This window comes from Cebus imitator, unplaced genomic scaffold (genome assembly GCF_001604975.1).
Source record: "Cebus imitator isolate Cc_AM_T3 unplaced genomic scaffold, Cebus_imitator-1.0 Scaffold524, whole genome shotgun sequence".
In the NCBI taxonomy this organism is placed as follows: Eukaryota; Metazoa; Chordata; class Mammalia; order Primates; family Cebidae; genus Cebus; species Cebus imitator.
Genome location: NW_016107839.1, coordinates 799,581 through 824,151, shown reverse-complemented (window position 1 = coordinate 824,151; position 24,571 = coordinate 799,581). Strand labels below are relative to the sequence as shown.

Below are 24,571 nucleotides of genomic sequence, written 5' to 3'. Positions count from 1 at the left end.
AAAAAAAAAAAAAAAAAGCGAGATGGGGTCTCACTATGTTGCCCAGGCTGGTCTCGAATGCTTGGGCTTAAGCGATCCGCCTGCCTCAGCCTCCCTCCGCTTTTAAACACCCTGTTGGGGGCGGCTACGGAGGCTCACGCCTGTGATCCCAGCACTTTGGGAGGCCGAGGCAGTTGGATCACGTGGGTAAGGAGTTCGAGACCAGCCTGGCCAACATGGTGAAACCCCATCTCTACTAAAAACACAAAAATTAGCCGGGACTGGTGGCGTGTGCCTGTAACCCCAGCTACTCGGGAGGCTGAGGCTGCTGTGAGCTGAGATCGCGTCATTGCATGCCAGCCTGGGCGACAGAACAAGACTCCGTGTCAAAAAACAAAACGAAAACAGCCCAGGGAGAGGCCTGACTCCCGCCATCCACGGCTGCTTCCGGCATCCACTGGGGGTCTCGGGACCCTCCCAAGGTGGGGTCTGCTCTAGTTCAGAAGCTCATGACGCCTTTGCGGGGTGCCCAGGCGCCCCGGCTTTGGGATCAGTCAGAATCAGGTCCGTAGCGCGCAGCTTTCGGGCTGGGAAGTGCCTCAGAACCTGGAAGATTCTCGAAAGTTCTGGAAGGTTCTCTGAGGGGGGGGGGTCCTCGCGAGCGATGACGCCTGTTTTCCCACCGAGGCCGGCATCCGGGGGTCTGAATGGAGGACAAAGGACCCGGAGCGCGGGAGGGCGGCGCCCGGGGGCGGCCACACGCGTCCCGCCGCCCGCTCTCCTAAGCAGAGTACTCGCGGGAAAACGGCGGAGGCTGCCGGCGGAAGGGGCGGGGCCCACTCGCGGCCGTGAACGCTGATGGGGCGGGGCCTGCGCGCGTTGGGAGCGCGCACGTCCCATTGGGCGGCGGGAGGCAGGGGGCGGAGCTTGGCGGCGCCGCGAGGCAAGCCCCGCCTCCGACCCCGCGGGGAGCGGCGGCGGCGGCGGCGGCGGCGGCGGCGGAGGCGGTGAGCGCGGGCGGCGCGGATGGCGGCGGTTGACGGGCGGGTCCTCCGCCGTTGGGGCCGCCGCGGCCTCCTCGCCCTGGCTCGGGGCGCCGCTCTAGGGAACGCTTGGGGCCGGGTGAGCCCGGCGGGATGCGTTCTTCTCTTCCGCCGGGCGGGGGCTGAGGCGAGGAGGCCGGGCCTGGGGGGAGGGGCGGCCCCGGCCTAGAGACTCCTCGGGGGCGCCTGGTCCCCGCCGCCATGCGTACCCCCACTTTGCCCGGACCCCCTTTTCCGTCCCTGCCGCTGTGGGCCCCCCAGTTTGCCTGGATCGCCTTTCCCGCCCTTGCTGCCGTGGGCCCTCCCTTTACGTGAACCCTCTTTCCCGTCCCTGCCGCTGTGGGCACCCCCCCCGCCTTGGACCCCCTCTCCGTGGACCCTCTCCCCCATACTTGCTGCCTGGACCCACGTCTCCTTCCCTGGATCCTTCCCCCACCGTGAAACCTCCCATCCCTGCTGCCTGGACCTTCCGCTCCACCTCCTCCCTGAGCCCCCCCCCCCCCCCCGTTGCGCGACTCCCCGGTTCCTGCAAGCCGCAACCCTCCCTCCCTCGCGAAAAACCTTTCCCTGCTGCCTGGACCCCGACTTGTGCTGCGGTGCCTGAAACGCCACCCCCACCTCTGCCGGGAACCCCCTCTTCCCTGCTGCGGGGGCGCCCCCCTGCGTTGCTGCTAAATTCCACCCCCACCCCCAAACCTCCTTTTCTGTTCTGTCAACAGCCAAGCCAGCCCTTCCCATTGGCGCCCTGAACGGCCTGCAGCTGTCCCGCTCTTGTCATGGACATGGCAGGCCCAGGGACGGGCGTTTTTCGGCTCTTATTTTGTGTGTGCGCGCTGTGGTCCGCTGTGAACGCCCCAAATTGGGGAGGGATGTGCGCTTTGATTGTGCAAAACGCCTCCCCTGCCGAGTTCGGAGGCAGGCCTTCTGCGCGGGGATGATTTATTCAGGAGCCTTTTAAAAATAAGCTAGACAGAACCTTCGGGAGGGACTGTGCTCTATTTTACTTATGAAAAAATGCAGGCGCCCTCCCCGGGTGCCGAGCCCCGCCGTTTCTGTTTGTGGGTCTGCTTTTTGGCATCGAGCCTCTCAATGCGGGACTGTGGATTTGAACCATCGACTTGAGGCTGAGCCGAGCTAACCTTTGCCCCTGAGGGCTGTGTGTCTGCGTTAATAACGTCGCAAGCACACAGTTTGATGAACCTCCGTGCACATTTCGTTGCAGGGCACACCCGCGTCAGACCTCGGAGCACTCTGTGCCAAAGCACCGCCGCTTGCCATATGAGTATAAATGATGGCGGATGCCAAGTATGTCCTGTGCCGATGGGAAAAGCGATTATGGCCTGCGAAGGTGACAGCCATTATTCCGCAGTTTCAGGAATTAGAAATGACTTTCGGGTGACAAGTAAAATCTTTATCAGGAGCTACCTAGGAGCTGCTTCAGTGAAGTGATGGAGCTAGGACGGCTGGCACTGATTCTCTTTCCCCATTTAGTAGGGTTTTGGTCTAGTGCTTCCAAGGTTACGCTTCCAGAAATGTCTTTTTTTTCCACGCTAGAAAAAAAAAAAAAAAAAAAATCAGGGCAGGCAGGCTGAAGAGGGAGCTAAGTGAAATCTATAAAGCTATGAAAAGTAAAAAAAAAAAAAAGAATCAGCTATAAAAAGGCATGTAAGTCTGTAACTCAAGGAAAAATCTGGCAAGCAGCCCTGTGATAGTAAATTATGGTTGTGTTCAGGGATGCTTTCCAGCAATTCAGTAGACAGTGCTCGCGCCAATGCAGAAGCCCGGGGCCGTGTCTTTGTCTGCCACTGACCTCTTGTGCCTCGGTTTCCCCATCTGTGAAACAATGGGGATCGGACCAAATACCTGAAATCCCCTGGTTGTAGACCTTCAGGATTACCTGCTGCATGTGTACGAAATGTTGCCACTGTTTCTTACTAGGTCAGCTGTTTTAATAACGAGGGTCTCCTTTTTTTTAAATGTAGGTTTTGGCCCGAACCAAGACTTCAACAAAAAATAAGAGAAAAAAGGAATATTTTCTAGATGTTCAAATCCTCTCCCTAGAGGAAAAGTTAAGTGTCGTGTTTTTTCTAATACTGTTTTTTCCTGTGTAGATTTCTGATACTTCCATTCCCTACCCCCACAAAACAGTTGAAGTCCACTCTTGATGGGCTTATCCACTGTTTACTTACTGTAATTCATTAATGCTCGTAATAATCTCATGAGAAACAACTCGTTTGATTTTATGTGAATTTGGAAGCTGAAGATATAAACGAGGCATTCTGTGAGATCTATGGAGAGATTGGTGCAAAAATTGAGTACATGTAAATTATACTAGTTTGTGGCTAAAATAGGGATTTTTTTTTTTTTTTTTACTGTTTCTTAATCATTGCCATGCCATAAAAATAGGGATATTTCCTTCCTAGAGATCTGTGTGTCTTCAGAAGCCTCTTTGACAGGCCCATCCGTTTTGAAATATTTGGTTTTTGAGCCTGTCACTCTAAACTAGGCTTCAGCATTCAAAAGGCAAATAACCCATGACCAGGCGGCACGTTGTTCAGCTCTGCGAGTGTCTGGCATTGGGGAGGCGTAGGTCGTCTAGAGTGACGGCAGCTCAGATGCCCATTCCCGTGTGATTGTGGCGAGGGTGCTTCTGCCGGGAGAATTCCCAGTTCGGGAGAGAGCAAGGAGACTCATCTCTCCGAGTCACTGGCTCCCGTCGCTCTTCCTTGCGGAGCTCCCCCTGCCCCACTCCTTCCTGCCTGCATCTTCAGAGCGGCCTCGGAAGCACGCCTGGTCCCCAGCTCACACTTTCCCTGCGGCTGGGAAGGTAATTGAACACTCGAGTTTAAAAGGAAAGCACATCCTTTTAAACTAAAACACACCTGCTGGGCTGTAAACAGCTTTTAGTGACATTATCATCTATTCTGAAAATCTAACAAAGGAGTTATTTGTGCAGTTGAAAGTAGGATTTGCCTCATAAAAGTCACAATTTGAATTCATTTTTACTCTTAAATCCAGCCAACCTTTTCTGTCTTAAAAGGGAAAAAAAAATATTCACCAGGGTTCTTTGCTGCCTCTAACCTCAGGCAGATGAATTCCTAGTTGGCTGTGACTTTTGGTTTAAGTGGAAGGTTGGGGAGGAAAATGCAATGAATTCTTTTGTTACCTGCAGGAAAACATGTTTGAAAATGTCTGGGTGATGGTGGCTGGTGGTGTATAATGTCGATTCTGTCTCTGCAGAATTCAGGTGAAAAGCACCGAAGTTGAGATCCTAGAGAAGTCTCACATCGAAGCCATTGCCTCCTCGTTAGGTAAGAGTGTATTTCTAAGTGGCCACTAGGTTTTAATAAAATAAGAGATCATTTGGGAGAAAGTGAAGGCTCAGCTTTTTGGGTAAAAATTCACTCTGTTCATCATGTTTTTCTTGATACAAGGGCACGTGAGTTCCCTGAGCTGCAGAAGGGAGCATGGGTCTGCTTTCTTAAACCTTTCCAGAATGTGCCCTAGAACCACGCCCATTCTTGACACCCAGAGTGGTCCCTGGTGAGCATCAAGGTCGTCTCATTCCTCCGTGGCCTCCAGTATACAAGACGTGGATGACTTTGCTTCCATGAAGCGGGGCGGTTTTCCTTTTTCCTTTGCTCTTCCTGTAGTGAGACTCCCTGTGGTTCTGTCTGCCTGGCCCGTCTGATCTCAGTACAAGGTTTGAGAAGCAGTTGGTTGTGTGTGTAAAATTCCAGAGCGGAGCCCAGTGGAGGGAACGGGTGGCCCGGCACTGGAGTTGGTGGCGCCCTATTGTTTGAGCCATTGTCATGGTGGGCATGAGGCAGGTTAGAAGTGGAGATCTCAGCTTCCCGTCCACCCTGGTGTGCTTTCTCCCGGGCCCTCAGTTCGGCACCCGCCTCCTTTGCAGACAGTGGGTGAGAGAGGCTTTGCCTGAGCCCAGCCAGGGACATGTCACGCACACACACACGAGTGGGGAGCGTCATGGAGCGCGTGCTCCCTAGCCACAGTTCGGAAACCCAGACGTGCCGTCTTTCTCCTCAAAGTGGTACTATTTGTCCTGTTTGCAAAGAATTGTTTCTCTTACGAAAAGATGGACCAGAATTGCCTCCAATGTTGTTTATAAAATCAGGTCTGTGTTCCTGTGTCTTCCAAAAAACGGCTCTTGTTTAAAGCAGGGTCTGTCTCTATTGCTTAGGCAGGGTTGGCCATCATCTCAGATGGCGGCATCCTCGTTGGCGCAGATTGTGTTGGGGGCTGGTTGTTTGTGGGGGCCTTTAATATTCAGCTGGGAAATACTGTTTTGATTGCGGCATTCTGCCCGCTGAGTTGTGATACTGCATCCATCATCTTGTTCAAATAAATAGCGCCATATCTATATGTTGGAATGAATAAATAAACGTCCTGCAGCAGGGAGGTTGGGCTGGAAACCAGAGGCCCACGATGCTCTTTGCTGGCTTTGAAATGCCCTTGCAAAGTATTGAAAATTTACCAGCCCACAAAGAGTCTTTTAAATCTCCTATTCCTTGCTACCACCAGCCCCCCAACCAAGAATACAAGAATATGTGGCCAGCAGAGTTCTTTATGTAGTTGGCATTGGTTTTTATGGACCCCGATTGAATTTGAAATTGTAAGGCTGAGAGAGGATTTGCAAAACATTTGAATACATTTTGCTCACGGGATTGTTTTGTAACTGGGAGGAATTTATCTTTGTAGCCAATCAGGTTAAGGTCAGTCAATTTGGTTTTTAAAAACATGAAGCCTGGAAGCCCGGAATGAATAGCTGTCGTGTAGTGGCCTCATCCCCTTTTTGGGAAAATGTAGGTGAGAAATGTGAGTCCTCCCCGTCACTGACAGGTTTGAAACTAGCCGTCAGAGTTAGACAAGTGTGCTTGGAAAGCGATGCCCGACCGCAGCGCCCGGGCAGGGAGCATGACCGGCATTGTGTGTGTTCCGTCCCCGCAGCCTCACAGAACGAGGTTCCTGCAGCACCCCTGGAAGAGCTGGCCTACAGACGGTCACTTCGCGTGGCTCTGGATGTTCTGAGCGAGGGGCTTGTGTGGAGTCAAGAAAGCTCCGCAGACACGAGTAGAGCTGAGCGGTCTCCGAGAGGGAAGCCCACGGAACCCGTCTCCTCGCCCTGTGATTCCAGCTCCTCGTCTCCTCCCGGCGGAGGCGCGTTGGGCAGTTCCGGACCTCACAGAAGGAGGGAATGTGTGCAGCAAAGCCTGTCAAGGCCGTTCACTTGTGGAAAGGACCCCAAGTGCAAAGTGGACCACAAGAAGGGACTCAGGAAAAGTGACAGCCCTAGAGGCCTTTCGGTCCTCTCAGCTGGAGGTGGTTCCCAGGATGGGAGCCAGTCCAGAATCCACCGCAAAAATTGGACTCGCACAAGTAAGAGCGGAAGAGACTCAGCACGGAAGTCCAGCCTGTGCCCCAGTGGGTCTTCCCGTTCAGAGAGTGAAGCGGAGGACAGTGGGAGCAAGGCAGGCCGCTGGGCAGCTCCGTCCTCGCCCTCTGGGGTCAGGGAAGACGACCCCTGTGCCAACGCCGAGGGACGCAATCCCGGTCTGCCGTCAGGCAGCCTCACCGTGCCCCCAGCCCCTGAGCCCTCAGCCTGCTCGGAGCCAGGCGAATGCCCTGCGAAGAAGAGGCCACGCTTGGATGGCAGCCAGAGGCTGCCTGCCTGGCAGCTGGAGCCCAGGGCCGCAGGGGCTGCACCGTCCCCTGGGCCAGAGGTGGGGCCCAGGGAGTCCACGACCCTGCGAAGCACTGCCAGTCTCCGCTCGCCTCCCTCCCACGCCCCTATGGATGAAACTAGACGTCCTCAGCCGGATTCCCAGAAGCTGGAGGAAGGTAAAAGTTTCTCATGGAGGAGGACAGCATAGAGGGTGGAGTCCTGCTCCTCCCGCAGCCAGATTGGGAAGCCAGGCACGCGCGCATTTTTAACCAGATCTTAATGAGATCATTACTGAAATAGACTTAGAGCAGAGACTTCCTTCTTCCTTTTTTGTCTGTCTCCCCACTGGGCTATAATTACTTCACCTTCTCCCAAATATTAGTATTTTTGTTTTTGTTCAGAAGCGCAGGGAGTCAGGTGCGTGGGGAGTCCGTGGAGGGGTGGATGGGCCACGATTGTCTGCGGCGGAGCTGGGAGCATTGTGGCTGTGCCGAGGCTGAGGCTGCGCCCCGAGGATTAACCCTTTCGTTAACTGTTACAGAAGCAATAACGCACTCCCATTACATTGGGCAGGAATCTCAAAGTGATTAACTCACTCAAAAGCCTTCTGACTTTTTCAGAATTCATGTGCAGATATATTTTTGTGTGGTTGCAGGCAAGCACTGTGATTTGTTTCCTTTAATATTGTAGCATACCTTAATTTTGAAATGCGAGTTCTGAAGTCATGATTACTGCATGATCAAATGTCTGGAAATCTACATGCTACTCGCTGCGTAGATTTCAGGCTTGATTCTGAACTTCTTTGCTGAGGCCGCCATCTCCTTAGCATGGTGGAGCGGCCGGGAACTGAGGTGGCCTGTCTGCCATGCTCCGGAAATGACAAAAGTGTCTGAAGGCGAAGTGGCCGTACCCGGCCCGGCTCCACAGTCAGCTCCTGTCCCAGCCCTCCCTGCGTACCCACTGAGCGCCTCAGATGTGAATGGGTAGCCGGGCCGGGACAAGGGGATTCCCACCCAGAGTGTGCGCAGCTTCTGTGGCTGAGGTCGCTGCTGCTTACGGCCCGCCTTCCCTTCACGTTCACCGCAGGCCTCTCTCCCTCCCTCCCTCTCTTGTTTTTCTTGAAAACGTGGTTTATCAGAAGCGCACTCTATTTGGCAGTGTGGAGTTATGTGTAGCACGGAGCCTTTTCTTGATGCATTGATGGTCATGTGTCATGAAATGTTTTCTTGGGATGAGTCATCAAGACAGTGCAGTGATGATGAAAGTCTAATATCACGTTATTGGCAGACTGCCAGTCTTCTGAAGTGTCTGTGAGGTCGAATTCGATGCATTCTATACTGGAGGAAGACGAGGAAGATGAGGAACCACCGAGAATCCTTTTATACCACGGTAAGCAATGAGCTGGGAGCGCGCCTGCAGCCCTAACGATGCGCCCAAAGGCAGTGTGGGCTGTGGTTCTGAGACCGTGCCTGCCGTCCTCCACCAAAGGGCTCCTGCTAGTTCATTGCTCTCCCACTGAACCGAGACCTGGAAGGGACCTTCAGAAGTGCCACGTTGTCAGTCCCGTATCTTAAGCATAACCTACACAAAGGGAAGAGGGACTCCTGGGAAGAGACGGCCCAGCCCTCCCTGTTAGAGCGCTACTCCTGTCACTTACCTCAAGCCCTCGTCCTCCTGTCCACTTGCTGGGAATGAAGGACGGCCCGGTGAGCCGAGGGGCTGTGTCGCCATCGCTTGGGTGTGGCCATGGCGCTGTCTCGAGGCCTCTGTTGGCGATGGCATTTGGAGGGGCCGTCCAGGGGGAGAAGTGCTCCCGGCCTCTCCTATAAGTAGCTGCCTGCACAGGAGGGAAACCTGCTTTTAGGTGCTGCTGAGCAGCTACGTGGAAGGGACTAGAAATGAGAGACCCAGGGATCTGAACCAGCCATGAACAGAAAGTCAGCTTTTCGAACCAAGTCATGAGATCCAGCCCCGCTTCAGACTTGCCCATGAAGCATTCATCTCAACTAATCTTGCTTTTCTTTAACCTTCTAGTTTCAAAATAATTGTAGATTCACAAAACAGTTACGGGTAGTACAGGGAGGGCTGCGGGCCTCTCACCCGGGCTCCCCCGCCGGCAGCACCCGGAAGACGTGGGGTGCCTCCTGGCCAGGAAGCTGGTGTGGGTGCAGCCACAGGAGCGCCAGTTCCCGCACACTTGAGCGCCTGTGGACTTGTTATGTCGTTTCTTTTTTTTGTCCAAGCCGTTTGAGTGCATTTCCATCATTTAATGAGCTTCATTACAGTTTCACATTTTCCTTTTTTTTTTTTTTTTTGCCTAATGCTAATGGTCAGACTTTTGAACAGTTTTCCACATGCTCTTCGGATCCCTTTCCTTTGGGTGAGGAGTTGCCACTCACCAAACCCTGCCCTACCCACTGGGCACCTGCCTGGATGGTCGGGGATCGCAGGTGCTGTGGGGCACTCACCGGGGCTTCCAGGAAATCATCTCTGCAGGATCAGTTCACACAGGAAGAGCACAGTGCCCTTGGGAAGGCCCTTTCCCACCACGCCGCCCCACAGGGTCAGGTCACCAGGCCTCACAGAGCCCATGCTGGCTGGCTTCTGGCCCAGTGGGAACTGGGTTTTGCTCCCGTTTGGTTTTGCTTCCTGCCAGGCTGGCCGTTTTTTGAGCCCTGGCCGGCCTCCGAATTGGCTGCCTGTCCACGTGGGCCTGGAAGTTTCTCTTGAAGACCGAATGCCCCTGACGGGGTAAACAGCGCTGCCCTGTGTTCGCAGCAGGCTCCCTCCCCAGTTGCCTCCCTTCTCCGCTCACGTTGGTTACATTACAGGCCTGCAGGTTTTCATCTGCGTCCGCGTCCGGCGGCACTTCCCTCCCTCCGCTGTCTGTCAGCCACACAGAGGCTTCATGTGTCTAAGGACAGCCAGTTGCCAATAGTTTTTCTAATACTTCAGTTTTAAAATTGTAAACCATTCCCTCATTTTTTGGCGTTGAAAATATTCATAAATAGTTTTCTAGTTACGATTTAAACAATTTTATTATTTTTGACCCTAGTTTCTCAGAACCCCCTTTAGAAATTCAGTCCCCGTGTTGGGCTCTTTTCCACGCGCCGTTGCCTCACTTCTGTTGTGTGCCACTCTTTTTAAAAAGTGTCCTCCTGTGGAGTGACTTTAGAGTTAGAGAAATTGCACACAGAGGACGGAGCCACTGCCACCCCTCATGGCACCCTCGAAGCCCCAGGATGCCTTTGTCACAGCTGAGAACCCAGCGCTGCAGCTTTCTCAGAACTGCTGTGGTTTTGTTCTGTGGTCTCATCATTGGCGGTGAGACTCAGGTCCTGTGGGTTATGAATCTGCCTTGCAAATTCTCCTTTTCAGTGAATTACATTTAAGTTAAGTTTAGACACTATCTCGGTAACTGTTTTCTCGGTCTGTTATACCCAGGGTTTGATGTGGATTTGACTTGTCTATTCTTTTTTTGTTGTTTTTCTTTTTTCTTTCTTTAATTCTAGAACCACGGTCGTTTGAAGTAGGAATGCTAGTCTGGCTTAAATATCAAAAATACCCCTTCTGGCCAGCAGTGGTAAGAACAGCTTCCTCCATCTTCTAAGATGTAGTTAGTCAAATTTCATGAATTTTTATTCCGCTCCTACTCAGTTCTTGACAATTTGTCCCGGACAAATGTTTTCATTATTTTGTTTTTCCTGGGAAAAGTTGGTGGGTTTATACAAAAGACTTCTGGAGATGTTTGTACCTAAATAAAGGCACAGTGGAGGTGGTGTTTATAGGCCACATTTTCAGCCAAGCAGGCTTAGAAAGACCTGCTTGAAAAAAATATTTGTGGCCTGGCGTGGTGGCCCATGCCTGCAATCCCAGCACTTAGGGAGGCCAGGGTGGGTGGATCACAAGATCAGGAGTTTGAGACCAGCCTGGCCAACATGGTGACACCCCCATCTCTAACTAAAAATACAAAAAATTAGCCTGGTATGATGGTGGGCGCCTGCAATCCCAGCTACTGGGGAGGCTGAGGCAGGAGAATTGCTTGAACCCGGGAGGTGGAGGCTACAGTGAGCCAAGATCGCATCACTGCGCTTAGCTGGGCAACAGAGCAAGACTTTATCTGGGAATGGGGGAAGGAAAAAGATTGTGATTCACTCATTTTCAGTACTGTGCGTTTCACCCAGTTTTACCCCATTAGAGCTCATTCATTCGGACGTTGTGGGGTTGGTTGCATGCATCCAGATAGGTATTTGAAATCCTGTCCAAGTTCCCAGTGTGGGTGATGAGTTGAGGCAGGGGCAGATTCTCCACTCCCGTCTTGCAGGCCTGCAAGTTGCAGTCATTAGTTTGGGTGTTGTCGTGGGCACGGGTGCTGTCCTGGCCCTCACCTCTGCTTCCTGTTTTACCTTTTTTTCCCTTTATTCTCCTAAGAGACAATAATGTTTAAATCCGAAAGGCGTTTGCTCTGCAGTAATCCGGAGATGATTTTGTTGCTCTAATGACCGACCTCACCCAGGTCACCCAGGCTCCTTGCATGTGACTGATTATGGTCCCAGACACCTTAGGATTGAATCAGTGCAGTGTTTGCTGGGGAGGTTAAGCATGTTTATGGCCGAGCTGGCCTCGTGTCGCCTGTTGGCTGGCGGTGTTGGAGGCCAGGCTTCTGGGCCCTCTGCCCTCCCTCAGCACTGGCTTCCCCTCCCGCACCTTGCTAGTCTTCCCTTGTTTTCATCAGTTTCTGGGGCCCCTGCTGGGTTAACAGGTCACTGCTGTGACAGGTTCCTGGGGCATAAGAGCTGGCGGCCTCCCGGAGGGCAGAGCCGTTGGAGGCGCTGGTTGCTGGCGCTTCTCGCTGCCTTCTCAGGGTGGCCCCGGGAGGCCAGGCCTGGGGGGGCTGGGGGGAGGTGGCAGCACCATGCAGTCCCCCACCCCTCCCCATGTGGCCTGGACTTGTTCCTGAGCCTTTCTGCGGTCACTCCACTCACCCAGAGCGTGGAGGATACACCTGCCCTGCTGGGCGGCTGGGAGAATCGGTCAGGATGCTTACTTAAAGAGGCAGCTGGCAGTGGTAGTGTGGTTCTTTTTATTTAAAAACCCAAACAAAACCGGCTGATTCCGCTCAGAAGGGAAAGCATTTAAGTGATGCGTGAGGCCATTTCTCAGCGCTTCCTTTCGAGAGACTTCGCCAGGGTCATCCCCAGAGCTGGGGCAATGCCTCTTAACATGTAGCATGTCAGAAAAAATGTTTAAGGTCCACGATCTCTTTTTTGTTTTGACATTTTATTTTCTTGGATTTGTGTACAGGTCAAAAGCGTCCGGCGGAGAGAGAAGAAAGCAAGTGTGCTGTTCATCGAAGGGGACATGAACCCGAAGGGGAAAGGGTAGCGCTGCTCTGGTTTCTGAGGACGGGCCGGGTGGTGGGCTGGCCGCTCTCAGAGCGGGCGTGGGGACGAGGGGCAGACGGGAGACCCCAGCACGAGTCCAAGCCTGGGCAGGGCTGGCGGGGTATCACTGGAGGTGTGCCCTTCCTGTGACCTCTCACTGGCTGGGAAGGATAAGTCGGACAAAGGCTGTGTGTGAAGGATCTGGTCAGACACTCCAGTTTTCACAGCTTGATTTGCCGGCTTTGAAAGAGCCCAACCAGATGCTCACTGAGGCCCCGTTTCCCACAAACTGTAGCAAAATGTGGTCCAGGCAGGTGTGCAGACAGCCTCCCAGCCTCCACCTGAGTTTGCCCCTGGGTTACCTGGTCGGTCCTTAGTCATGGGATGAGAACACACGTAGCTGGATCAGCTGGCCGAAAGCAGCCTTCAGACCATCTCACTACATGCTGCAAATTTGAATGCACAGAACCGGTGTCTTCTGACTCCTGGTACTTCTGAGCTGCCCCCGAGGGGTGGGAGGTGTGGCGAGACCAGGCCTGCCTGACTTGGGGGGGCCCAGTGAGTATCGCCAAAGTCACTGGACCCACCGTGATGCATTGAGGACTCCAGGGGCTTCTTGGCAGCTGGGGAAGCGGTCACCTTCCTTAAATAAGCTGGGGCTGGCGGGGCCTGCAGCCGCCTCCACTGATCTATCAGAGGCAGGGAAAGAGTTTTGGCTAATTAGAGGAAGTTCATTCATGTTAACTTTTCCATCTCTCTGCTTCCAGTATCACAGTGTCCCTTAGAAGATTAAAGCACTTTGATTGTAAAGACAAACAGACACTTCTGGTAGGTGGATTATGATTTGTGCTTGCTTCTTTAAAGGTTGATTTTGTGATTAGTAAACATGTCCTCTGTGTAGCTCTGGAAACCATGGCTGCGCTGTGCGTGTGATTGTTGGTGCGAGTAGCAGAGCCGGGCTGCGTTCTGAGTTAGAGCGTGGGCTCAGTCACTGCACTGAATTCTCACAGTTGCCCTAGGAAGTTGCGGCCCCATTTCCCCACTTGACAGGTGAGGAAGCTGAGGCTCTGGCGGGGACAGTTTGCCCAGGGCCACCAGGCAAGGCTGCAGTGGAGAGCCCCTGCACAAGGCCACTGCCTTCTCTGGCTGACTGTTCTCAGTCCACCCCAGGGCACACGTGCCTCTGTAGCCAGCCCCTTGAGGTCGAAGGCGTCCCTAGTTCAGCATGCCCTCAAGTGCCACGGTGAGCCTAGCCTATGCCATGTGGCGCATCAGCTTGCCGCAGAGCGGATCCCCGTGCCCCGGAGCGGCAGCCAGCTTTCATGACGTGCTGTCGATGAGCTGCAAGGGGCTTGTCTAACTCAGAAATATCTGTTTCCCCTCTGGAAATACCCATTTTGTTGTAGCGACTTTGAACACCAACTTGTCAACTCAGTGCAATTATTTTTACTTCTCTGGAATCCGGTGTTCAGCCTTTCCTAGGTTTTGCCATTACAGCTGAGCCCAAAATGAACATCTTCCTGTCTGTTCCCACATTATCTCCTGAGACAACAGGCAGGGCCGAGGCCGTCCGGGCGGACTCTTGTGACGTGTGCTGTTTTCTGGTGTCTTGACAGTGTCATGGCGAGCGCATGCTTTGGGCGTGGATGGCTTTTTCTTTCCCTAACCTTGTGAGATTGGCACTGTGTCTGTCCTGAGCTTTTCCTTGTACGTCAGTAACCCGCGTTTCTCTGAGGCGGTGACCCTCACTCCCTGCCTGTCACTGATGTGGGTTTGTTCACTGCAGCCCGAAGGTGCTGGGGGAGGGCACAGACCAAGCAGGAGCCGGGCCTGCCTGACCTGAGCTTGCCTCCTGCTCTGAGAAGTGTCGTTTCTGGCACGAGGCGCTGGCTCACGCCTATGATCTCAGCATTTTGGGAGGTCCAGACAGAAAAGATCACTTGATCTTGGGAGTTCAAGACAAGCCTGGGCAACATACAGAGACCCTGTCTCTACAAAAAATAACAGAAATTAGTAGGCGTCCTGCTACTCAGGAGGCTGAGGTGGGAAGACGTTTTGAGCCGAGGACCTGGAAGCTGCAGGGAGCCGAGATGGCGCCACTGCACTTCAGCCTGGGCGACGGCGAGACACTTTCTCTAAAAATTAAACACGGTGTCTTTTCCACTTTCAAGGATCTGAATTACTTTCTAAAAATGGAGGAAGGTGTGCGCTGAGGAGGACAGTAGGAAGCTCCGTACCTTAGAAGGGCTGCAGTTTATAGGCCGGGCGCGGTGGCTCACGCCTGTAATCCCAGCACTTTGGGAGGCCGAGGCGGGTGGATCACGAGGTCAAGAGATCGAGACCATCCTGGTCAACACGGTGAAACCCCGTCTCTACTAAAGCTACAAAAAATTAGCTGGGCATGGTGGCGCGTGCCTGTAATCCCAGCTACTCAGGAGGCTGAGGCAGGAGAATTGCCTGAACCCAGGAGGCGGAGGTTGCGGTGAGCTGAGATCGCGCCATTGCACTCCAGCCTGGGTAACAAGAGCGAAACTCCGTCTCAAAAAAAAAAGAAAAAAAAAAAAAAAGAAGGGCTGCAGTTTATAACACAAAGCCTATGTTCTGAGAGCACAGGGCGCCAGCTCCCTTCTGAGAGAGCGCGCGCTCACACCTGCTGGTGCAGTCAGGTGTGGTGGGCCTGAAGCCCACTTTATTCTGGGGTAGTCAGTGGCTTCCGAGGAAGGGTGTTGGGAAAGCCGCGCGTTAGGAAGGTGCAGGAGCTGCTGGGGCGGCAGAGAGCGGTGTCCACTGGCCTTGGGATACACTGATGGTGCACTTTGTTCCCGGTGGCCCTCGGCTCCGGTGTTCCCTGGGTCATTTTGTGGTGGTCGTGGCTTTGTGGCATCTGTGGGGCTGCTATGTCGTTTTCTGAGGACCCACCTGGCTGCCAGCTCAGGTGCCTGCCTAGCCTGGCCGCAGTCAACAGCCCCCAACAAAAACGTCTCTGAGGGCAGCGTATTTCCAAGACTTCACATATTGTCATAGGGCACATGGAGGTGTTTCCACTGTGGATGCCTTCAGACTGGGCCAAGGCGCTGCGTCCCCTGCGACCCCCGTTTGAGAAGCCCAGGGCCCAGACCTGTGTCTGGTGTGTGTCCTGCTGATCAGGGCATTCCCACGCGAGGCATCTGCCAGCCCCCTTTGTCAGGGAGGATCAGAGGTGTGCGCTGGAGGGCTGGGCGGCCTGGACACATGGCTAGTCCCTGCGTGGCTTCTGAACCCAGGGTGCTTGGTGCTGCCTCCCTCTGACGCCTACCACCCGGGTCTCCTTGTAGAACCAAGCCAGGGAGGACTTCGACCAGGCCATCGGCTGGTGCGTCTCCCTCATCACCGACTACAGGGTCCGGTTAGGTACGCGGGGTGCTGGGGGCATGGCCCCTCCAAGGGTCAGGGCTGGAGCTGCCTGGGGGCGAAGCATGTCTCCGTGGCCCTGGGGTATTCCCTGTGGGTGGGCTGGGGTTCTGGCCTGGCCTGATCATTTCCTAAACAGAGACGCCAGGGTGACCCCTGGAACGTGCTTCCCGGGAGTCCTCTTAACGTCTACACACTGCTGTCTCCCCTGCACTCCCTGCAGGCTGCGGGTCTTTTGCCGGCTCTTTCCTGGAATATTACGCAGCTGATATAAGTAAGTCTGCAGGCACATCTTGGAAAGTGTGGTCTGCCTTTTAGCCCTTTAGAAAAAAATAGCCTTTTATGTCTAAAGCTGTGGAAGGGGACTTTGGGGTCAAGGCACTGTCCACAGCCACCCGGCATTGTGCAACCCTACCAGGTTTTGATGTGACCCCTGAGGCTCCCTGGGACCTGGGGCTGCTGGTATCCCCGGTGCAGCTTCTGAAGCCTGCCCTGGGGCCCTCATCCCATGGGCCACAGCTACCCTGTCCTAGCTGTGGCTGGTGGCTGTGCACCTCAGATACTCTTCAGAATGTAGGCCAGGTGTGGAGGCTCACACCTGTCATCCCAGAACTTTGGGAGACTGACGTAGAAGGATTGCTTGAGGCCAGGAGCCCTGGACTAGCCTGGGCAACAGAGCAAGACCCCATGTCTACAGAATAATATAGAAAAAAGTGATCTGGCCTGCGGCACGCACGCCTGCAGCCTCGGTTGCTGGGGAGGGAGAGGTGGGAGGACGGCTTGGTGACTTGTGTGACTGCACCACTGCTCTCCAGCCTGGGGGACAGAGCGAGACCTTGTTTCAGAAAGAAAGAGAATGTGCCACGAACAGCAGAACGTTTGGCCAGCATGTCATTGTTGGTCCAGCATTTTCCGTTCTGGACAGCAGCGGGGTTTTCCATTCCTCTCAGCTGGTAGAGGGGTGGACGAGGCTGAATTGATTCTTCTTGGGCAGTGCTGCATGGGCAGGCGCTTTGCTCTGCTCTAAGGGCCAGTGAGCGGAGAAAGGCTGGGGGTCCTAGCAGAGGAGGGGTCTTGAGGACCATGAATGCACCACACCTGCGCTGATGTGGAGCTTGAGCACTAGGGTCTACCCCCACCACTGCGTGTTGCAGCCTCACTTCAGCCCTGACCCACGCCGCGTGGTAAGGAGCCCACGCGCTGGTCCCGCCACACGTGCTTCCTTTGCAGGCTATCCTGTCCGAAAATCCATCCAGCAGGACGTCCTGGGGACCAAGTTTCCTCAGCTGAGCAAGGGGAGCCCCGAGGAGCCGGTGCTGGGAAGCCCCCTGGGGCAGAGGCAGCCCTGCCGGAAAGTGCTCCCTGACCGCTCTCGGGCTGCCCGGGACCGGGCCAACCAGAAGCTGGTGGAGTACATCGTGAAGGCCAAGGGCGCAGAGAGCCACCTGCGGGCCATCCTGAAGAGCAGGAAGCCATCGCGCTGGCTGCAGACCTTCCTGAGCTCCAGCCAGTACGTGACCTGCGTGGAGACCTACCTGGAGGACGAGGGACAGCTAGACCTGGTGGTGAAGTACCTGCAGGGCGTCTACCAGGAGGTGGGCGCCAAGATGCTCCGGCGCACCAACGGCGACCGGATCCGCTTCATTCTGGATGTGCTTCTGCCCGAGGTAAGCCGCGGACTGCTGTGGCGTGCGCACAGAGGGGCCTGTGCCAGGACTTCCCAGAACCTACCTGAGGTGGCTGCCATGGTGCTCGCCCCTGCCCGCTGCCTGTCGGTGGCGATGGAGCAGGAGGCCTCGTGTGTTTACATCCCGTTGGCGCTGGGAAGTGGGAGTGCCGTGCACCTGGCCCTTTGCACACACGGAACCGCTTAGATGCTGTTGGGGCCAGGGAGTGCGAAGCTCCCTCCCCACCGTGGGCGCACAGATGCCCCCCAGCCTCAGTGGGTCAGCCCTGTTGAACCCATGGGGAGTGGGAAATTCAGAATCACATTTAGTGCCCAGGTAAACCCATTGTAATTTGAAAAATGGAACATCGATGATACATTTAACACTCTGATAAACCCATGGTAAGTAAAAATAGCAGAAATTCGTTCGTCTGTGATCTTGAACTTCTGGGGATTTGGGGCTTGGTGAGGAGCAAATACAGATTGTTTTCAAGTTTGTATCTGAAATTTCAGAGAGGACACTGCTGGGCATATGTGTACATCTGTGGGAAAAAATACTCAAAACTATTTAATTTTCTAAGTATGGGAATTTTCAAATACGTACAATAAGAAAATAGCATCGTGAACTCTGATGTTCCGTAACCTGCTGGGAATGAGTTTTGGAGCATAGAAGACCTCAAGCGTTTTTTTAACCCATAAATACTTTAGTGTGTGTCTCTAAAAGGAGGATGACTCCCCTGGGGACACTGGCAGCGTCTGGGCACATTTGTGCCTGTCACAGCCTGGGCGCTTCTGGCAGGGAGTGGGTCGGGGCAGGGACACTGCTTGATGACACCCTGCAGTGACCAGGACGCCCAGCCCAGAGAACAGCCCGGCCTCAGTGTCCACAGGGCCGAGCGGGAGAGACCCTGCTCTCAACCGGACGGACTGTGTTGAAATGGCTTTGCCATAATCACAATACCAAAAAATAGGACTGACTCCTTAACACCTGGTTACATCTGGTGGTTAGTGTGGATTCAGGATACTCCCTTTTTTTTTTTTTTAATACAATAAACTTAAAAATTTTCAGAAATGCACTTGTGGGTTTGGGTTTTGCCTTTCATTCTTGGCTTTTAGTGACCTGAGCTGTTTCTAGTCCAAAAGAGAATACTGATTTAATTAAGAGACATCGTTACGGGCCGGGCATGGTGGCTCACGTCTATAATCCCAGCACTTTGGGAGGCTGAGGTGGGCGGATAACAAGGCCAAGAGATTGAGACCATCCTGGCCAACATGGTGAAACCCCGTTTCTACTAAAAACACAAAAATTAGCTGGGCATGGTGGTGCGTGCCTGTAGTCCCAGCCACTACGGAGGCTGAGGTAAGAAAATTGCTTGGAACTTGGGAGGCAGAGGTTGCAGTGAGCCGAGATTGCACCACTGCACTCCAGCCTGGGCAGCAGAGAAAGACCCCGTCTCAAAAATAAAGGAAACATCATTAGAAGCAGGTTCGTGGATGAGGTTTGCACCTTCTGAACCATGAGCTAGACCCTGTGTGGAGGCCAGAACCTGGTGACCCGGGCTCACTGCAGCCTCGTCAGCCGCATGCCTCCTGGGGCCTGATGGGCAGCGCCGGCTGCTGCTGACCCCGCAACCTCTCACAGGCCATCATCTGTGCGATCTCTGCGGTGGACGAGGTGGACTACAAGACAGCTGAGGAGAAGTACATCAAGGGGCCCTCGCTGAGCTACCGGTAGGCTGCTCCCGGCGCTGTCTGCTGCCGCTACGTCTCTGCCTGACAGGCTCTGCTTCCACACCCACTGCTGCAGCCCCTCTCCCTCGTGTGGTGGCCCAGGTGCTGGGTGGTGAGCTGATCACACACGCTGAACATGCCCCTTGGGTCTCTCTCGCCCTCCAGGAAGGCTGGCCACAGCCCGGGTCTTCCAGCTGGTCGCCGTGGGCAGCGCGGGGCCACGGGCGCGTGCCTCGGCCGTGTGCCTCGGCCGTGTCTGTTCTTAATCTCTTTTTGCAGGGGGCTGGTGTTTGTATTTGGAACTTTCCTCCCAGTGTCTGCAGCGCCATGGCTGTGTGAGGAATACAGCGAGATTAAGCAGCAGCAGGGCCCGGCGTTTTCCAGCAGCCAGAAGAATGCTGTGATCAAGATGTTTCTCTCACGTCCGTGTGCTTAGCCGCCCTTGGGTATTTGGCCCCCAGAGTGCCTAATCCTGTCTCTGGGCACGCGGCCAGGCCTTGCTAGGAGCCAGGCGGGGCCCACAGGGCAGTGACAGGCTGAAGACTCAACTAGAGTCAAGGATGGGGTGTCCGGCCAGGGCGGCTCGCCCGGCCCACAGTCACACAGCACTCGTGGTGAAGATGCTGAGCTCCCTCACCAGCCCTGTGTCCTCCCTAGGCAGGGCAGGAGGGGCCACTGGGGAGGTCAGGGAGAAGGAGGTATGGGGCCTCGGTGGCGTTGGCAGGCACCCCTACAAAGCTGTCCATAGGTGGGATTTGGCTTCATTTAGGGAGTGTTGGCCCAGCTGGCTTACCGAAACAGGAGAGGCCTTTGGAAACAGAAACTGGTGTTTGCCTGCTGGATCTCATGGTCCCAGCCTGTCAGGCTTGAAGTGAGGTCCAGGACACCCGCACCCACCCTGAGGGTTTGTCCTCCCATTTCAGAAGCCTCGTAACCAGTCCTCTCCTGTCTGTGGCAATCTTCCATCCTCCTGATTTTTTTTTTTTTTTTTTTTTTTTTTTGAGTCTGGGTTGGCAACATCAAAATCCACTAGGGGTTCTTCATGGCTTACGATTACCAAAAAAACCTTCAGCGAACTGGGAGAAATGGTGTTTGGTGCGTGATGAAGTGAATTCGGTTGAATACACAGGCCATGGTTTTATCACGCCAGGGATGTGGTTGAAATAACGCGACCAGTGAGTGGTGTTGCGTCTGATCTTTGGCCTCGGTGACACCTTGGGTCACACGTTGGGTGTCCTGGGACCCAGTCCCCGGCCCCTGTGATGCCTTCCCGGTGTTTCCCAGGCCCTCCTGTTGTTCTTGAGAGTTGCTCCATGAGCCAGCCTACACTCCTCCCGAGGCCGTCCTCGGGCTGCCCCTTAGCCCGCCGCAGCTGGCATGCTCCCGTTTTCCGCCTCAGCTGGGGTGCGCATCAGAGCCAGCAGCCCGTTTCTCTCTCTCCATCCAGGGCAGCCCTGTTCCTGAGAGGGGTTGCTAATTAAGCAGTTGTTAATTTAATTTTCCTTTATAGGAGGTCCCTTAATAAGGACAGTTTGGCATCTCATACTCTTTCATAAAAAATTGTTAATGATGCACAATGGCTCACGACTGTGATCCTAGCACTTTAAGAGGCTAAGGTAGGACTGCTTGAGCCCAGGAGTTTGAGACTGCAGTGAACCATCATTGCACCACTGCACTGTAGCCTGGGTGACAGAGCAACACCGTCTCTAAAAATATTATTTTAAAACATTGTTAAATACACATATCGTAAAAGTTACCGTCTTAACCTTTTTAAGTGTACGGTTCGATGGCAGTAAGCATGTTCACCCTGCTGTGCAGCAGGCACGGCTGTCCATCTCAACTGCTCATCTCTCAGACTGAAGCTCCGGCCCCGTCAAACAACTGCCCTCTCTCATATGTACATGCATACAGGCACACACACACACTCCGGCCCTGTCAACTGCCTCCTCTTATGTGCGCGCGTGCGTGTACACACACGCACACACACACGTGCACACACACACACACGGAGTCTTGCTCTGTTGCCCAGGCTGGAGTGCAGTGGCATGATCTCTACTCACTGCAATCTGTTTCTCCCGGGTTCAAGTGGTTCTCCTGCTTCACCCTCCCCGAGTAGCTGGGACTGCAGGTGTGCACCACCATACCTAGGTGGTTTTTGTATTTGTAGAGATGGGGTCTTGCTGTGTTCAGGCCTGTCTCAAACTCAGGCCTCCAGCAATCCTCCTGCCTTGGCCTCCCTTGGGATTAAAGGCGTGAGCCACTGCACCTGGCCCTCTCATTTTTTTTTTTTTTTTTTTGAGACGGAGTTTCGCTCTTGTTACCCAGGCTGGAGTGCAATGGCGTGATCTCGGCTCACCGCAACCTCTGCCTCCTGGGTTCAGGCAATTCTCCTGCCTCAGCCTCCTGAGTCGCTGGGATTACAGGCAAGCGCCACCATGCCCAGCTAATTTTTTGTATTTTTTAGTAGAGACGGGGTTTCACCATGTTGACCAGGATGGTCTCAATCTCTTGACCTCATGATCCACCCGCCTCGGCCCCCAAAGTGCTGGGATTACAGGCTTGAGCCACCACGCCCGGCCATATTTTTCTTTTATTTTTTGAGATGGAGTCTTGCTGTGTTACCTAGGCTGGAGTGCAGTGGTGCGATTTCGGCTCATTGCAGCCTCTGCCTCCTGGGCTCAAGTGAGTCTCCTGCCTCAGCCTCCCCAGTAGCTGGGATTATAGGTGCCTGCCACCATGCCTGGCTAATTTTTGTATTTTTAGTGGAGAAGATGTTTCAACATGGTGGGCAGGCTGGTCTTGAACTCTTGACCTCGTGATCCTCCCATAGTGCTAGGATTACAGGCGTGAGTCGCTGCACCTGGTCTCTTTCTCATCATCTTTAACACACAATGATTAACTGCTAAAATGAAGTATCTTGTTTTCTGAAGGGAAAAAGAAATATTTGACAACCAGCTCCTTGAAGAGCGGCGCCGGCGATGATGGAGCAGCTGGCTGTGCGTCAGCGGGAGCCTGGTGGAGGGAGCGCCTCTGGTGTGCACGAGCGTTTCTGAAAATGGGGGACTCGGGGGAGCACGTTCGCTTTTGGAGCCGTCTGTGTTCTCCTGCGTGGCAGTCCTGATTTCCATACTTCTGGAGAATCCATTTCGTCAACATTGAAAGCCAGTTTTCTTCGGCAATTTTTTTCATTTTATTTTTGGCCTTTTTTTCAAGATACAGTTCCGGAGAGGTTTGGAAAGGACAGAAGCGTGTTTACTGTGCGTCAGTGCTTGTGGCTGTGTGGCGGTTTCACCTGACGTGCATGTTTGTGTCGTGTGTGTTGCATCTCATATTAAATGGAAGGTTTTCAGGTGTGTCTGCCGTGAGCACGGAGCTTCGCAAGTGGGAATGGTCTTTCCGGGTTTGCTGTTTGGTGTCTCCCCCTTGTGTGGTTTCCACCTGCACCGGTTCTGAATCTGCTCTGCCATTCAGCGAGCTCTGCGGCTCTGAGGAATTAGCCTTCGTTAGAGGTGGGAGTGCGCATGGGCCACTGCTCTGTGTTGTGTCTGCTGTGGCCTCAGGAGGAGCAGGACGCGCACCTTTCCAGGGGCCTCTGCACTCTGCGCCATAGGGAGTGGCCTGCAGCGTGCTGCCGTAGGCCAGGCCGCCCCACCGCCCATGCCTGCCTGGCCTCTTCTAGTGAGTGAATTTCCCCCTACTGTGTCGTCACCTCGTGGCCAGTCACCGAGGGCTTGGTCATCGGCCTGGATGGCTGTGCTGGGATCCCAGGGTGGCTGGCATCAGGGTCACCGTGGGGGCCCTGCGTAGTCCTGTGACGGGTCATCACAGAAGCACAGCCTTTGTGGGGAAGTCCAGCTGGGCTCCCGTCTGGAGAAATGGCTTCCAGGATGTGGCTGCCGGATGGGCTCTGGTCCACAGCCCAGAGCCGGGGCCACAGGTTGCTGCTGTGACTCGGTGGGGCTCAGCCAGGCTCCAGCAGGGTCAGAGATTCTTTTAAGGTCCCAGCCACAGATACTGAATTATTTGTTCTCAGTGGCTGCCCAAGGCTGCAGCTGGACCGCAGTGCTGGCGAAGCTTCCAGGCTCCACGGCCCGGCAGCCTGGGAGCTGTTTCTCCCCACTCACTGGACTGTGCCTGACCCTGGCTGGAGGCCTTGCTTTGAGGGGCCGTGGACCCTCCTCCCTCAGGCCCTGCCCAGCTCCTGCAGCCACCGGAGAGCAGATGGGAACACGATTGTCTCTGGGACAGGCAAGGCGCTGAGCAAGATGAAGCTGCAAGGACACTCATATCAGGTCCTTGGAACTTGGGAGGTGGCAGAGATGGCTGCTGCTCGGGAACTGTGATTCTGCTGAAGTCCAAGAGCAGGAAACCCGGCCCTGGCCGGACAGTTGCGCCGGCATGCTGGAGTTCCGTCTTTTCTGAAGCAGAGGGGCAGAGCCCTGAGGAGGCAGGGGGCTGGCCCTGTGCTGTGTCACTCTTTGGGGGACACAGGGCAGCCAGTGCAACCGCCTGCGGAGGGAGCTCAGCAGCATTGCATGTACGGGCCTCGTGCCTTCTCACGGAAAGTCCCCACAGCCGCCCTCCGCGGTGGGTTCCTGAGGGGCGGAGGCAGCGCCGCAGTGTTGCGGGAAGCTCAGGCCCGCGCTGAACTCTTCTGCTGTTGTGAAGTACTTTGATCCGTTTGTTTTTCTGCCGACATTGCCGTGTTTGAGGCGGAATTAAACACCTCCCAGACCTCTTGCTTGTCTTTTCTGAGCCCCAGACACGCCCCGCAGCGTGGGGTGTACAAGCTTGGAAAATGAGAGAGCGACTCTTGCTTGCCCAGGGACACGGCCTTGACCCCGAGGTGGATTCTCGCCTCACTAACGGTCCTAGGGGCGCTGCTTAAACAGCAGCCCGAGGCCGGCGCTGTGGCTCACCCTGTAATTCCAGCGCTGGGAGGCCAAGGTGGGCGGATCACCTGAGGTCAGAAGTTCAAGAGCAGCCTGGGCAACATGGTGAAACCCAGTCTCTACTAAAAATGCAAAACTTAGCCGGGCGTGGTGGCAAGCGCCAGTAAGCCCAACTACTCAGGCGGCTGAGGCAGGAGAATCGCTTGAACCCGGAAGACGGAGGTTGCAGTGAGCCAAGATCACATTACTGCACTCCAGCCTGGGCAACAGAGTGAGACTCTGTCTCAAAAAATTAAACAGCAGCTGGGGCCCCACTGGAGTTCACGCCTGTGGCTCCAGCTACCTGGGAGGATTAGGTAGGAGGATCACTTACTCGGAGGTCAAGGCTGCAGTGAGCCGAGATCACGCCACTGCACTCTTGCCTGGGTGACAGCACCTGTTGGGGAGGGGATCCTTGCAGCAAAGCCCCACCCAGCAGGTGGAACCAGAACCCGTGGTATTCCCACCCCACCCACGCTGTCTGCCCTTGCTGTCCTTTGGGGTCTGAAGGTGACAAGGCCACTGGGGCAGGCCGTGCCTGGGTGCTTCCCTCAGTAATGGATTGTGGGCGCTCTGGGTTGTCAGCCAGGCAGTCGGGTGGGAGTTGGGGGGCTGACCTGACAAGCTCGGCCAGTGAGGAGCACTCCAGGACCCTGAGGATGCCAGTGTGAGGGGTCCTGGGTGTTCCGGGGCTCTCAGGACGCCAGTGGGGGGGGTCCTGGGTGTGCCGGGGCTCTCAGGACGCCAGTGGGGGGGGTCCTGGG

The 24,571-nt window shown here is 54.7% G+C and overlaps 1 protein-coding gene across 2 annotated transcripts; it reads left to right on the top strand.

The window, feature by feature from the left end:
* The first annotated feature begins 924 nt into the window (after window positions 1-924).
* PWWP3A (PWWP domain containing 3A, DNA repair factor) lies at window positions 925-23,613 on the top strand. Of its 2 annotated transcripts, none has more exons than XM_017514449.2 (14): window positions 925-986; window positions 2,245-2,370; window positions 3,005-3,090; window positions 4,263-4,333; window positions 5,991-6,881; window positions 7,993-8,094; window positions 10,218-10,288; window positions 12,010-12,086; window positions 12,857-12,917; window positions 15,404-15,479; window positions 15,703-15,753; window positions 16,710-17,146; window positions 18,788-18,876; window positions 21,807-23,613. In XM_017514449.2, exons 2-14 carry the CDS (start codon window positions 2,311-2,313, stop codon window positions 21,856-21,858), a joined length of 2,124 nt encoding a protein of 707 aa, XP_017369938.1. In that variant the 5' UTR covers window positions 925-986; window positions 2,245-2,310; the 3' UTR covers window positions 21,859-23,613. The 2 variants fall into 2 exon arrangements, with proteins under 2 accessions (XP_017369938.1, XP_017369940.1); XM_017514451.2 differs by having other exon boundaries at window positions 925-1,101.
* Window positions 23,614-24,571: the final 958 nt, after the last annotated feature.